Source organism: Bufo bufo, chromosome 3, assembly GCF_905171765.1.
Source record: "Bufo bufo chromosome 3, aBufBuf1.1, whole genome shotgun sequence".
Classification (NCBI taxonomy): domain Eukaryota; kingdom Metazoa; phylum Chordata; class Amphibia; order Anura; family Bufonidae; genus Bufo; species Bufo bufo.
The window spans coordinates 663,787,604-663,802,831 of record NC_053391.1 but is presented as its reverse complement, the minus strand read 5'-3'; the positions used below and the strand labels follow the sequence as shown (position 1 = coordinate 663,802,831).

The following is a 15,228-nucleotide window of genomic DNA, read 5'->3' as shown; positions in this document are numbered from 1 at the left end:
CGCGTTTTTTACGGATCCGTTTTTTGTGGACCGCAAAGTACATACGGTCCTGTGCATGAGCCCTAGGTCAGTGAAAAGCCACTGACACAACACGGACGGCATCTTTCTTTGGTCTGTTTTTCGATGATCACTGGTGGGAGATGATCTCAGTGTCTGCGGAATATGGATGACCTATGGACCAAACATGGATCCTTCACAGATGAAACACGGGGGGATTTTTCCGTGGACATCAAACTGAAATATGAACGAGGCCTCACGTGCTGGAATCCACAATGACATGGTTTGTGACGCAATATCATGGAAGAACTCGGCACAAACTTGCATGTAGGGACTGTGGGGAGGGAAAAACATTACGAAAAACTTTATGGGGAGATTTACCAAAACTGGTGTAAAGGAAAACTGGCTTAGTTGCCCATAGCAACCAATCAGATTCCACCTTTCATTTTCCAAAGAAGCTGTGAAAAATGAAAGCTGGAATTTGATTGGTTGCTATGGGCAACTAAGACAGTTCTACTTTACACCAGTTTTGGTTATATTAATTCTTTGTATCACGTACACATGCAGTGCCCCCAACCATCACACTTATCGCAAGCGACATGGGGCCCTGGCATAAAAAAAAAAAAAACTTCCCTTGAATATCCAAATGTGTTTGTATGGAGGTGAATGAAAAAAAAGGTGAAGCCGCAGCTGACTCTGTCTTTGCCTTAGATGAGACAACTATGAAAGGGTTAATGGACGCACAGGTGGGGATGTGGCTGATCCCATCACTATATAAGAGCTCATGGCAGGTGCTTAGACATGAGTTCAGGATGGAGTGGTGGAAGTTGGTGGTCATAGCTGCTCAGATACTGAGGGCTTTAGCTGACAACAGCCATGGCCTCCAAGAACTTCCAGAGGTACAATGTGGGGAGGAGAACATGCAGATCATCGTGCCCCAGCACCTGAAGCAAAATTCCACGATGAAGGTTTTAAGTAAGTGTTTGGTGTGTTTAATGCATGTTGTGTTAGGAGGCTGTGATGACCTGCTGACTTATACTGGTCTGTACTCTCCTTGTGGGTGACCTATAGACTGGGATGGGAGAGATGTGAAACCCCAGTTACCACAGAAGATTGTTGATGCATTTGTAGGGGTACCAGAGGTAACCACGTCCCACACCTTGATGGTCCATTGTCCACCCAACCACAGGGCTTGTTGTTGTACAGTGAAGGTCTGAACATCTTAAAGGGGTTGTCCACTTTCTGGCTACTGGTGACCAATGTGTATGTAAGATGACTATTGCAATGGCTAATATAGCCATTGTTAATATTGTGTAATTTCCTATATTTCATGAGCTGTGTCTCCATGTTAGGTAAGTCTTTTGTGCTGTCCATAAGATGGCGGCTGATGGAGGGTCATGTGACCAGGAAATCGCCTCCATGTGTTGGTTTATCTATTTAAATCAGGTCCAGTGTGTTTGAAGTCCCACCATTTCAAGAGCAGGTGGCAGGGGCAGTGTATTTTAACAGAGGACCTCACATGGAGGGTCATGTGACCAGGCAAATCACCATCGGTGGCTCTTATGGACAGGATTTCTGTGTGGACAGCACAAAAGACTTGGCCAACAAGGGGCAATACCTCATGAAATATAATAAGACCCAGAATTCCAACAAAGGCTATATTAGCAAGTAACATAATCATCTTACATAAACACTGGTCAATAGTGACCAGAAAGTGGCTAACCTCTGATGTGATAGTGCCGCCATGTTTAGCAGTGCCATGGTAGGACTAAGTACAGTGTTTATATCAAAGTCTAGGACATTGGGGTCATTTATGAACATTTTTATGCCAGTTTGTGTGACCTGGGTGTTTTTGTGCTGTTTGACTCAAAGGAGTGTTTAGGAGGGGCTGTGACACATTTACACCTGGAAACGGGTCTAAATGTAGGCTAAACTACTTTTCCAGGAGCTTGTTTAGTTTTTCCACTAGGCGTGTGGCCTGCTAAAGAGGCGCCTGACTCATAATGAACAAAAAACTGGTCTCTGTAAACCACCGCTCCATAGTGTCTTTTATCAATGTTTGTTTTGTTGTGCAATCATATTTTACACACTCCTGAATTTTCTGAGTCTCCTTCTGTAAAGGGAAGACTATAGTAATCCCTCAGAAACCAGGTCCCTGCATAACCCTCTGAGAAGCTGTCAGTGTGTGGAGCCAGGAGGCTGCATCATCTGCTCTAGGCACAGCGTGCCCAAACCTCCCGCTATCCCACCCCTTGTATAGCCGGCAACTATAGTGTAGATGGTTATCCAGGACATATTTATGGAGCCCTATCACTTTTATTGACATGTACAGTAACATTGTACTAGGAAGAAGAGACCTGTTCCATGTTGTGTGTGTTTCTTTTTTTTTTTGGGAAGACCACACGGTGTAAACATTAATAAGGAAGGTGCACTACTGTGGATGCAAGCAAACAAGTCTGACTAAACCCTCAAACTGGTGTTAAAATTGAGAATTTAGCCAATATATCCTTATATAAAGGACATATCTGGACCTAACGCTAAACTACCTGTGCTGTATGGGTAATGCCAGTGGGCAAATTACAGGGGCGTAAGGTCCGCCTCACAGCAAACTCCCAGTTATCTTTAGCATGCAGCCATGCTTGCAATGGGAGGAGGCTTTTAGTCCCACTCAAGACTGACAAGGCCCAGGCCTCACAGGTGCACCTAAATGTTGCCTGTGGATGAAAATCGGGCACATATAAATATGATGCATGCAACGCTGTGTTTGAGTACTGTGCAGCTGTATGGGCCACAGCAAGCTCTAAACTGAGGCCGCACTGTTCAGTGGGTCTGTAGTGTTAATGTCCGTGTAGCATCTTCAATACCGTGTGGCCACTGATCATACAGACCCACTGAACATTGCTGTGTAACTAGAGCTCAGTGTTGCCATACAGTATTCGTGCTTCACAAGCTTCCCCTCCCACGCGAGTGTGCTATTCATACTTTTAGTGCAGATTTTGCTGGGTGAGATTCAGGGAAAATCCATGACGAAATCTCAATCTGCATGAAGTACACCAGCAGCCATTTTTTTGGACAGAACCTCTGTATGGACAGCACAAAAGACTTGGCCAACAATTAAGAATACCTTGAATGGCACACAATATCCACAATTTGACTTTTCCCAGCTTGTGCCAGGTCTAAAGTAGGCAGGGATGCATTGTAATCACATCATGATTTTGTATGTGACTAGACCCTTACAGGGGGTTTCTGGAAATAAATGATCGGTAGCTCATACATGGTATAGTTTATAAATAATTTGGTCGGATTACTGGCACCGTAACTTTTGGACAACTGAAGGGTCCATCGTGTCCCCCTTATAGTCAAGCTGCTCCGTACTTTTGTTAGTGGCTGTCCTGGATATCATCCATGGCACCTCTGACACAATGGAGGGGTTGGAAAGAGGTTTCCCAATAGCAGAAGCAAGAACTAAATCATGTCTAAGCATTTTAGCACCAGAACACAGGTCCGTTCTGACAACACATAGGTGGCCACATCTGACATTACAGCATTGCTTCACAAGAGATCTCCCTGTAGTGCTGATTCCATCTACTCACCCACGTTTCCCTTGCTTTATTTAGATAAAGATGGAAAAATGGAGCCTCTGAGAAATGACCCATCTTGCGGTATTTGGGTGACCCAGAAATATGATGGTTCTGCAATTGTTGGAATTTCTTATGATGGCTGCTATGTGTCTCAAACTGTAAGTATATGGAGGAGTTATCTGTAATTCAAGAAAGTGTCACCAATTCCAAAAGTGGCATGTGCCACAGCACTATGGAGGTATCTTCTCCTCTAAGTTTCTTCTTGCTTAATGGACTATGGAACTAGGAATGCAAATGTGTAGGTGCTTGCTGGTAAAATAATGGCATGCAGACATCAGTCTGGAATGTTAAACTTGTATATCTATTATAAAATTTTCTTTAAATTTTCAGGACACCCACTTTGTGTTGACTCTTGGGCTCACTAAGAAACAAGATGGTGGAAAGAAAGTCACTGTGCGGAAGGAGATGACTTGTGCTGTGGGAATCTGTGAGTACAAGCCTTGCTTTAGAACAAAATAATTTTTTATTAGAATTTTCAAAGAAATTTCAATATAACATACAGAAAAAAAAATTATTTTTCACATGTAATATTACTTCATATGACATGAGGTGGGAACACATAATCTACGTTTCAAATATAATTGATTATGCATGTATCAGAATAAATTGCAGTAAAATAAACATGTACACAAAAGTGCTTTCTTAAATCTTTGTTAACTTTCACATTAAAGGAATAAAGAAAAGTGAATCTTTATTACATATACATTGAGAACATATCTTTAATTACATGTATCACTAATCTTTTCTGGCAATACTAAATTGGCTTTATGCATTACAATCTTTATTATATTTTATGTTTTCTCTTATGCTGTCTAACTTTTCGGTTGACCGGCTCCTTTCACACATCCGACTCCCTCCTTACTTAGGGAAGTACTTTAGCCATGTTTCCCATTTTTGTTGCATAATGGTATACCTGTCCATACATATTGCATACGATTTTTCATTGATACAGCTTCTTGACACCATCTCTATAATATTTTTACTAATTGGTATAGACTGAAGTAATATCTAGTTTTTAAAATATTTTGAGATCGCAGAAATGTCAGTATCGTATACAAACTAAGTACATCAAGAAGTGCACAAGCACTGAGCTACATAGTAACTGACATGTACAAAAACGTGAAAATGTTATGAAATTAACAAAGGTGCAAAAGATGACATCAAATCACATTCATTGTAATCAATAAGTGATAACGTGCAATTATAGCAATACTGTATTAAGACTGTACTAGGCTTGTATGATGGGGAAACTATGAGATTTGGTGTGACTATGTTCAGTTAGGCAAATTTGTGAAATTCTTTCCAGACCCCCCCACCCCCCCCCCACCTAGACCTTTTCAAACAAAGGGTAGTTTATCTCCCAGTGCGCAATCTGCTCTAGGTGATACACTTGGTCGCACCGAGTGGTATATTTGGTACTACATTTGACTTCCAGTTAGAGGCGATTAGGACTAAAGACTGAAGTAATATCTAATGCAAATGATACCTTCTTATCCCTACATAAGGAATGAGCTATAAACTAATATGGACCAGTCCTGGTTTTCTTGACTTCTACAGGTGGCACTTGTATTAGTGTTGCTTTGCCTATGGGGGTGCAGAATCCTAGCCAGGCTACTGATGATGGAGGGCCTTCAGACAATTCCCTTATTTCCAAAAATGGGAAGCGGGAGTGTCAACATTGGAAGGAGTTGTAGCAAAGCTTGGAATGGGTCTGACTTTACTGTGATCTAAAGGGTATAACACATCATTCAGTGATTACAAGCTTCCTCACCTAGTGACAATCAATAAGGAAGAAATCTATGCATTTGGCATAAAATCCACATGAAAAAACTGAACATACCCTTACAGACTAAGATTATCTCCCCCCCCCCCCCCCCCCCCCAGAATGGATACATACTGCACATTGTGAGCTATCTGCATTTTTGATGACCCATTGAAATGAAAGGGTCTGCATCCAATCCGCAAATACCAAAAGTTGTCTGAATGGGACCTAAACCACTTGGCATGTGATACCAGTTAATATAGGACAGCAGTTCTGCAGTTACCTCCTGGTTTGTTTTATAATTGGGAGTATAAATGTAGACTACTGTGGAATGAAGTTAGTGATGCTACTTTCAATATCTTGGTGCTAGATATGCTGGTTGTCTCTGGTCACTGTAGTTCACTCTGCCAGCATACATTGAAGAGCTGGTACCCTATATGTAATAGGGGATTAAACTGCATATGCCTTAGCCATGAGCGCTCCCAGCAGACTAATCAGGGAATACATAAATTCTGTACCAGTTTGGGTCAACTTTTTGCTCCTTTCTACCTTCCTTGCCACTTGGGAAAGTGGATGGGAACTCCAGCCTGACTCTTAACATGACTGTCAGGAAACTAGTGCATGCAGTGATCCCTGAGGAGCCAGTGCAGAAGATGGGGGTGGTAGTGACCCTGATGAGAGGTTGTAACTGTGTTCTCTCAGGCTTTGGCTACTGAGGATCAGTGCAGTGGAAATGTAGTTTGCTATATGGTCACATCTAGCCTCATTGTTCAGTCTTTCTAGTTTATACAAAATATAAACTAGTGGTACATCCAGTAGCAGCAAATTCTAAATGCAGTTACTGGAACCTGTTAAGGAGGTATGGTAGCAGCTTGGATGACTGCAAATGAGCACTTGTGGGTATAGTTGTCCACTGTCAGGTTCACACAAACTTTATCTGGCCTAGTGCCATTTTTGGGTGATGGGTGTCTGAGCTGTTGTCCCTCACCTTGCAGCAGTGTCTAACATGGGGTTTCTACTGATCACTTTCTTAAGCTTCTAAATTGTTTTTCTTGGAGCTGTATGGTGGTCTCTCTGGAGAATCCTGTATTGGTCCGCACTGCAGTTATTCTTAAACTTGCCCTCTGGCCAGCAGTGGGCTGGTCCTGCTTCCTGCCAAGAGGGTTGGTTAGCCCTGTTCCTGCCATCAAAACCTCTTCTGGCTGGTACTTACCACTAATATATTTAAAATATAAAACTGCAGATACCCCCAAATATTTGGTACTGCGCAAATATAGGCAAGAAATCTACATGGCATGGATATCCTTTTCTAATGTATTGGACACCAGCAGGGTTTCTTAAAACTGGCATAAGAAACACTACTTTCCCTTTACGAGTCTCTTGGACCAGGCTTGTGCATTGCATTAATATGCCTAACTTACAAGTTGCCATTTTAATCTTGTATTTTGCCCTGAGGTGGTGTACATCTGACTAGTACCTCCACTTGCTAGCTGACTAAAATGCAGGTGTTTATTCTGGCCCTCACTAGTGGTTTTCCAGCCTCTTTAGAAGCTGCCTCATAGCCTATGTATGACTTCAGCACACAGCAATATACTTCGAGATGGGAAAGGTTGCTTCCAACCCTTGTAATGTGAACTTAAAAGAATTGAGAGAATAGGCTTACGCAGGCTAAGTGAATACATAGATTTACTAAGTCTGGTTAAATATACGATAACGCAAACAAATCATACTGAATAATACATCACTAGCCTACATGGGGTGGAGACGCCATCGATCATGCTACAACACATGGCTGTCTACCACATTATAACATGACCAACACCCCAGGGTGTACAAAATATGAGGCAAATCAATACTTGCATCCTACCTAGGATTAAGTTAAAACTGGAGTCTTCCAAATGTGGGTGCCACAGAGTTTAAACCTTTTTAGCCCCTCCTTGAGTGTGCAGCACGCATGTCTCAAAGATCACTCAGGAATGTGGTCTTATCGGCACAATGAGGGATGGATACTAGATTACAAGGCAAATCATTACACAATGGTAATAATAAAAAAAAACTGAATTAAAGGGACAGAACCAATCGGTACATAAAATAAAAAAGTGGGTCCTAGCCCCTTGGTGCTACTCGGCTCTCTGGTGCTGGTCCTGCCCTCTGGTACCCTGAAGCGCTCATCTGACATGTAGTGTGTTTTTTATATTTTTTTTTTTGGCAGACCATGACTCTCCAATTCCAAGCCAGTGTGATTCCGTCCTAAGGCCAGACAGACTGAGCTGTACAAGTTCTCAGGACTCGTGTGAAACTATGGGCTGCTGCTACGATCCTGCTGACAGTATTACTCCATGCTACTATGGAAACAAAGGTAAGTGTGCGTGTAATCATTGTCACTTTTGTCTCTAATCAGACTGCACATGGAGTACTGGGCCCCAATGCACAAGGTAGACCTAGCAGTGCTGGAGCGTGCAGCTGAAGTAATAACTGGAATTGGAGGACTACAGGACCCTGAATAAATCTAATGACTATGAAGATCAGGGGTCTCTACAGAGATCTTCAGCTATTTATACCCAGGACTGTGACAAGGGGACATCCTCTACATCTAGAGGAAAGGAGGTTTCTACACAAACAGAGGATTCTTTACTGTAAGAGCAGTGAGGCTATGGAACTCCGCCGGAGGTGGTGGTGCAATCGCTGAGATCTAAAGGGGCCTAGAATATAATTACTAGACTTCTCCTGGAGAGAGGTTGTTGATCCAGGGAATTATTCTGACTGCCTGACAGGGTTGATCATGGCAAGTTCATTTCTACCTTCCTTTCTGCAATCGGATCCCTGCTTCGTTCCCTCCATCCCAATCACCACTTCCCCTCTTGCACTGTGAGGGGGACATGCATCCTCACTGCTCAGAAGTCTGGTCCTGATATCTTGTGTAATGGCTTGTTTGACAGGGTTGGTCCTGACAGGTTGAGTGTCTATGGCTGGCTACCTAAGACATTATTTTTATTTTTCTCTTCCCCAGTGACTGCCCGCTGCACATCAGACGGCCTCTTCTCCATTGCCCTTCCAAACACCTTGACTGTGCCCCCGCTGAACCTGACATCTGTACGACTGCTCCAAAATGGCGGCCCAGAATGTAATCCAACAGCTAGCAATAGCTATTTCCTCCTCTACCAGTTCCCGATTTCTGCTTGTGGAACCACCTACAAGGTAAGTCGTGGTATATTAATGTCATTGTGAAAATCCATATGGAGCTGTTCAAACCATAGACTTCCTTCTGTCTGCCACTGAATTTTCCCCCTTTAATTCTTCCTGGGAACTGCAGACAGGTAGGGCTTGAACTGAATGGTGTCCTGGGCGGTCATCAATGGGGTGACCTGTGTGTGCACCAATTACATATGGTGACTAATTGGCCTCGTCCAGTATGATGCTGTAAATCTCCCAGATATTGAATTCATGCAGTTACCTTAGAAAAGCATGGCTAATTTCTTCCAAAAACTGGTGCCCCACACAACCAGGTGAGGCACCCTTTTCTTTGGAAGGCAGCCATGGTATTTCTAATACTGTGCTTTAATACTAGTTCTACACACTACTGAAATATACTGTATAGGGCTAATTTTCCAATACAGTACTCAAATGGTACCACTGTACAGTGACCAAAAAGCAGTAATAGTGCTGTATAATGTATACTGCTATGAGTGATATTGGTAATGCCAGGACTGGCTTCCTCTTGGGAGTATAATTGCAGTTGATTATTAAGGCCTGCACCAGTGCTCATCTGGTTCTTATCCCAGACAATGGGGAATAGTGCCCTGCAAGGTGGTGGGTGGAGGACTAGTCCGGCCACTACCAAGCGCACTCCCCATGAGCAGTCACTGCTCCCCATTCACTTCTATGGGCCCGACTGAAATGGCTGAGCCAGCGCCCGGCTATTTTTGGAGGCCCCATAAAAAATTAATGGAGTGCAGCTGTGCATGTACAGTGCACCCTCCACTTTCAGGGCTCTGTTTTCCATATACGTGCGGGTCTCATCAGAGATTGTCAGATAGGCACCACTTATCTCTGTAGGCAGGGTACAGAAAAGGGATGTGGTGTGTGTGTGTATATAGTGACTCCCATAGAAGTGAATGGAGAGGGACATGCATGACCACCTGTCTACTCACAACAGCCTTGAGATGGGCCCTCAGGTTAGACCCACACCACTGGGCATTTGTAGCATTTATTCTGTGGATTCCATAAATGTCAAACTTGGTAACTGCTGAATTACTATCTTGTAGCTGGTTGGGGACCAAGCGGTGTATGAGAACCAGCTGGTGGCATCCAAAACCTTGAGGACCTGGAACAGCATATCAATTACCAGAGACTCCACCTTCAGGTAACTGAACTATGGACACAGCTGGGCTCAGCAAATACTACAACAGGGCTCTGTTCTGCTTAGGATTTGTCCTATTCCTCCTGGAAATGTGGGATCTATTAGCATTTATCTGTGGCTCCTACCCAGTGTAGTCCCTAGAATAGTGGACTTCAAGGAGTTGTGGCAAATTTGTCTCCTTGCCCACAGGATGGGGAATAACTGATCTGTGGAGGTTCAAGTGCTGGAACGCCCACTGATCCTGAACTGGGGTCCTGCGCCCCCCAGCCCGTAGTGAATGAATGGAGCAAAGGTTCCCATGTGTGGCCTGCAGCGCAGTTATTCCCTATACTATGGATGAGGAGACAATTTGATAACTTGGCATGGCCCCTTAACTGTGGGATGTCATCTGTTGAGGTCTCCTCAGTTGGAAATTCTCTGCAGGCCTTTAAAGGGCAATTAAGAGCCCATTTCCATATGTCTTTGGATAATTCTGAATTACAGGATCTCTATTCAGGACGGCATCTTTTGACTTGCTCTGTGCATCCTAACAGGTAGAATTTAATGTAGGAATGTGGAACCTACACTCCCTGAAGTGTATGGTAGCCGTCATGGCACCTAACAGGTAGAATTTAGCGTAGGAACCCGTCTAACAGAGATCGCCTTGACGCTCGGCAGAGGGGCTCAAATAATTTTGTACAAAACAATTTGCCAAGTATCTCACACTTATAGTGTAGCACTTGTTATTATTATGCAATTTTGTACTCTATATTGCAGTTAATTGTCGCATTGCATGTTTGTCTTTCAATGTTGCTCTGTGCATTAACTGCAGCAAGGGAGAGACTTGGGTGGTAGAGACTGTAATGTAAGGACTAGTGTCTGCAGTAATAATGTATCTGGATCTTGTACTTTTATTCAACAGATTATTGGTTCGCTGTAGTTTTGCAGTTAGCGGCTTACTCCCATTGAAAGTGGATGTAGTGACTCTACCACCCCCACCACCTGTGTCAAGTATAGGACCTATTAACTTTGAATTGAGAATCAGTTTAGGTAAGATATTGTGATGACCGTGGATAAGAATTGTTGCATAAATGAAATTCCTTAAAGAAAGTCACTTTACATGGTGTCTGATCTGCTAGCTGGAGTAGCTGAGAGGTTTGTTATGGGAAATGTGTCTTCTGGTCCTGACAGATTTGCTGTATTCTCAATCAGCCGCCACTGTGGGAGCTCAGTGCAGAGCATTTACAGCTGAGATTCTATTCAATAGCAACTATAAATTCCTATGTATTGAGCTCCCCCTATTGGTGGCTGCAGGAAGCAACTTTATTCAATCTGTGAAATTGTATTCATCTAAATATGATCATAATGATTACCATTTTAAAAGGGGTTATTAATCAACAGATATTAATATGTAATCATAAATTGATCAGAACTTTGGGGAGTCGCACTTTGCATTCTACACTGAATGTTTGCTGCATACTGTGAAGCTAAGAGGGGCAGGGGGTCCCCATTACTGAATTTTGCTAATGGACCCTAAAATCTGCATACATCCTCCAATATTTTTGGCATATTCCAATACTAGAGCAGGCAGTCGGCTAGGAATGATCTTGCAGTAGCTGCAATTCCCTGACTCTTCGAACAACTCCCAAAAAAATGAGCATATGGAAGTGTACGCCGACATGATTGTGTTCTACAGGCTCTGTGCACACTGCATCTAAACGCTGCACTTAATCTATACGCCTGGGTGCTGTTGGTTTGTTGAATGTATCCATATACCCTCATTTACCCAAAGGAGGCAGTGTCTTCAGCATGGCACATCTGGCTTTCCTATACAGCAGGGGTCACCACAATGTGTATACCGTGAAGTATAAACTTTGGGACATGCCACTATGGACTGCCATCCCAAGTCACGGGGGGATCTCCTCCAGAAGGATCAAATATGTGCAGAGCCTAAATCTCCATAAAATTGTGTTTGCTGTTGCTTTAGCTCACAGTATCGCCCCTACAATTCCACACTCTAGTCCTCTAGGCACTCTTCTGAGGCACCAAGTCTCCTCTAGAATCAGCCTACGGATGACCATATGCATTGAATGCCCCCCCACATACAGAGGCAGGCCTGCTTGGCTGAACATGCTAGGCCTTGATTGAGGAGGAAGCCACTGACGGGTACCTGGCAGCAGATCATCTTCTGTAGAATTGGACATGTTAATCTTACTGCCCAATCCTTACCTCCCAAACACTTGCCGTTAGGAGGCCTCCATACACATTACATGAAAAAGGAGGGTTCGGACACCTTCATTAATGGTTGTGGCGTCTCAGATTTCTGAACTTCAGTCAGGACAACGATCAGGCCTGCAGCGCATGAACCAATTTGTAATATTTTCTGTCCTAGATTCCAGCTACTTCAGTTATTATACGGACTCTGATTATCCAGTGGTAAAAGTCCTGAGGGATCCAGTGTATGTGGAGGTCAGAATCTTGCAGAGAAGCGACCCGAATCTTGTCCTTGTCCTACACCAGTGCTGGTCCACGCCATCTCCTGACCCTCTGAGCAGCATCCAGTGGCCAATACTTATTGATGGGTAAGTACAAATCCTTAGAGGTTCACAATTGTGTTGTAGTCTAATCCCAGACGACCATTTCACTTGAAAGCTTAAAGGGCAGTAAAGGCTACGGATGTAGCAGAGATGAGTGTGTATTTTAGAACTGCTTCTATACAGGTTTTTTGGCTTTGTTTCCAGGTGTCCATTCACTGGTGACAACTACATGTCTGATGTGATTCCTGTAGCTCCAGGTTCTGTTTTACCTTTCCCTTCTTATTACTCACGGTTTGATGTGAAGACTTTTACCTTTGTGGATCAGAACACAGAGATGCCTCTTGCAGGACAGGTATGACCTGAGATGCTCATTGGCTTGCTACCCCAAAATACTGTACAAATGGGTAGAACACTGCTCTGTACTGCCTCGTGTGGCCACATGTGACAGTGACTCTAGGAAATTCCTTTGCTGGACCATGAGACTTCATGTAACCCTTATGTTCTAGGTATACATTCACTGCAGCGCTTCTGCTTGTGTCCCCTCTCCAAGTGACAACTGCGCTACCGTGTGTAACAGACGTAAGTTTAGTCTACAAATGCCCAACCTGATTACCTCAACTATCCTCTTTTCCTATGCAGAACTCCAAACCCAGTACTTCCCTCCACACTGCGATCGTGTAACATGATAAAATTGTCTACCTGCAGCTGCCACTAGAGGGAGCTCATTGTATGAGGATTTACTCTATATAGCTGTAATACAATAACTGAATTATTGCATCTTGTTTTAGGTAAAAGATCTGTCTATATGTTAAGCAATAAGAGTGATGTGGTGCTGGTATCATCAGATGTTCCCATCTACTTCGACAACTCTCTGCCAGAGATGCAGAATGACAGGGAAGGTGAGTTGTTATCGCTGTGTTCTATACTGAATGCTGTTTACATGAGGCTGTGGCCTAATGGCAATGCATCACGTGGCCGAAGATCACAGTATGGTGATGGATTCAGGTTACATATGTTGCCAGAAGTTCTACAGGCTTGAACTTGCTAGAGGCAGGTCACGATACGACCACGTTGCCTCCCCACGCTGTAGTGTACAGTAGCATTGTGAGACTGCAGTTCATGGCTGTGCAACCACAAGCTGGACACAATGGTCTGGCCTCAGAGGGTCTGCAGTTTTATGGCCAAAGTAGTGGCTGCTATAAACTGCCTTTTGTGTTATCCCATCAAGACAACGTATCCCATATTTGCAGTGTAGGGAATAAGTGTCTGGTGGGGTCGCAGTGGTCAGGCTCCCAATCATGAGATGCGGGGGGGGGGGGGGGGGGGCTTGTGTTTCCTATTTAACTGGAGCAGCAGACTTCCATTAAACCATAGTGCAGGGGTAGGCAACCTCTGGCATTCCAGCTGTTGTGAAATCAACTCCCAGTATGCATACTTGGCTCTTCTCCGAACTCCCATAGAAATGAATGGAGCATGCTAGTTTCACAGCAGCTGGAGTTCTAGAAGTTGCTGATCCCTGCCTTAGTTTGTGCTCTGGTATCTCCAGCAGCTCCCATAGAGCTGAATAACACAACCACATGTGACTGCTGGTCCATTCTAATGGAAGATCATGGGCCTCGCTCATTGGGGAGATTAAGCAGTTAAACCCCACTAATCGCTTATCCTCTCGTGGATAGAGGATATATTTTCTTTATTTAGTTACAATCCACATGAAACTTTTTGCAGTATTCCAACTTCCACTCTGGCAACTGGTGGACCTTTCCTGTTCTGTATCTAAATTGCCTTTGTGTCCCAGTCTGTGCAGTAAAGCTGAGTCTTCTGATAGGATATCCTGAGTAGCTGTTTCTTACAACTCAAGGGCTCATGCTCACTATGTATTTTGCGGTCTGCAAAAAAGATCTGTATAAAATAAGGATGGTCATGTGTATTCCACAGTTATAATTATTTTTTTTCTTAATTGCATGACACTACAATGTCTCGCTTCCTTGCCCCTGCTAGAAGAACATGTGCCCTGCTGCATAATGACCGCTCTGGGGAAATTTTTTTTAAATGCTTTCAAAAACCTAATGTGTTTTTAGATTGGAGTTTATATGTAAGAAATTGAACAGACCTTCCATTTAACATTGACTTGTTGTCCTCCAGACATCTACGGATTCAGAATTTCCCAGCCGGGTGCTCTGATAAACGGCGCAGCCATAGCCATGGGGTTTGTGGCAGTATTTCTTCTGACCCTGACGACTTGGGCCCTGCACAGACAACGGAAATCCAGGTCTCTACTGATCAGCAAGTTACCTGTGACAGAAAAGACTGTAAATATCAAGACCATCTTCAGCTAACTGTTTTGAGAATGAAATAAAACTTTTTCTAAAAAACCAAACCTGGCATGGTGCAATCATTGTCTTCTGCCTGGAAATGGGTGCAGAGTCTTGTACTCCAATGGCATAGACCTATACATGGTGCATGGCATTGGAAAGTGCTGGTTCTCTGCAGGCCACATTGTGCAGCACTACTACAACACAATGATTATTGCATCCTAACCTATATGGAACAGGCCCGGAAACTAAGTAGGGGACAGGAGTGGTGGCAGTTGTACTCATGGTGACTACCTGGGCCGTGTAATGAGGTGCAACCCCTTTTCCTTGACTTTTGGCAGTTTTTCTTTTTGTTGTGCAAGGCAGGGGTCCCTTGATGTGGTGCAATACAGTGCTGTGGCAATGTAAGGTAGTGGTACAATGCTTTGAGGCCAGGTTTAGCTGAAAATGAGTCTACTGAAGTAACTCAGCAGTTAATACATACTTGCAAGAATAGGCGCAGTCTCTACGTAATTCATAAATCAAGCCTTCATTAAGGCTGAATATAGGGAATAGACAATTCCCAGACAAGCTATGCAGTCATAACAATTAGGCCAAGGTGTGACATTTTTCTCAATTTTGTTTCTGCTCACAAATTTGC

General features: G+C 43.6%; 1 protein-coding gene across 1 annotated transcript; it reads left to right on the top strand.

The window, feature by feature from the left end:
• Window positions 1–809: 809 nt before the first annotated feature.
• On the top strand, window positions 810–14,612 carry LOC120994030 (zona pellucida sperm-binding protein 4-like). Its single transcript, XM_040422491.1, has 12 exons — window positions 810–972; window positions 3,615–3,736; window positions 3,969–4,065; window positions 7,613–7,759; window positions 8,411–8,598; window positions 9,666–9,763; window positions 10,662–10,789; window positions 12,132–12,321; window positions 12,481–12,628; window positions 12,783–12,855; window positions 13,065–13,175; window positions 14,419–14,612. The coding sequence occupies exons 1-12, from the start codon at window positions 810–812 to the stop codon at window positions 14,610–14,612; spliced, it is 1,659 nt and encodes a 552-aa protein (XP_040278425.1).
• Window positions 14,613–15,228: the final 616 nt, after the last annotated feature.

Bases quoted from the DNA above. Each gene is read 5' to 3' on its own strand.
- LOC120994030 (XM_040422491.1), top strand. From the start codon at position 810: ATGGAGTGGTGGAAGTTGGTGGTCATAGCTGCTCAGATACTGAGGGCT. The intron at 12,629-12,782 runs GTATGACCTGAG...CTTATGTTCTAG, and splicing joins AGATGCCTCTTGCAGGACAG to GTATACATTCACTGCAGCGC. The intron at 12,856-13,064 runs GTAAGTTTAGTC...ATCTTGTTTTAG, and splicing joins CGCTACCGTGTGTAACAGAC to GTAAAAGATCTGTCTATATG.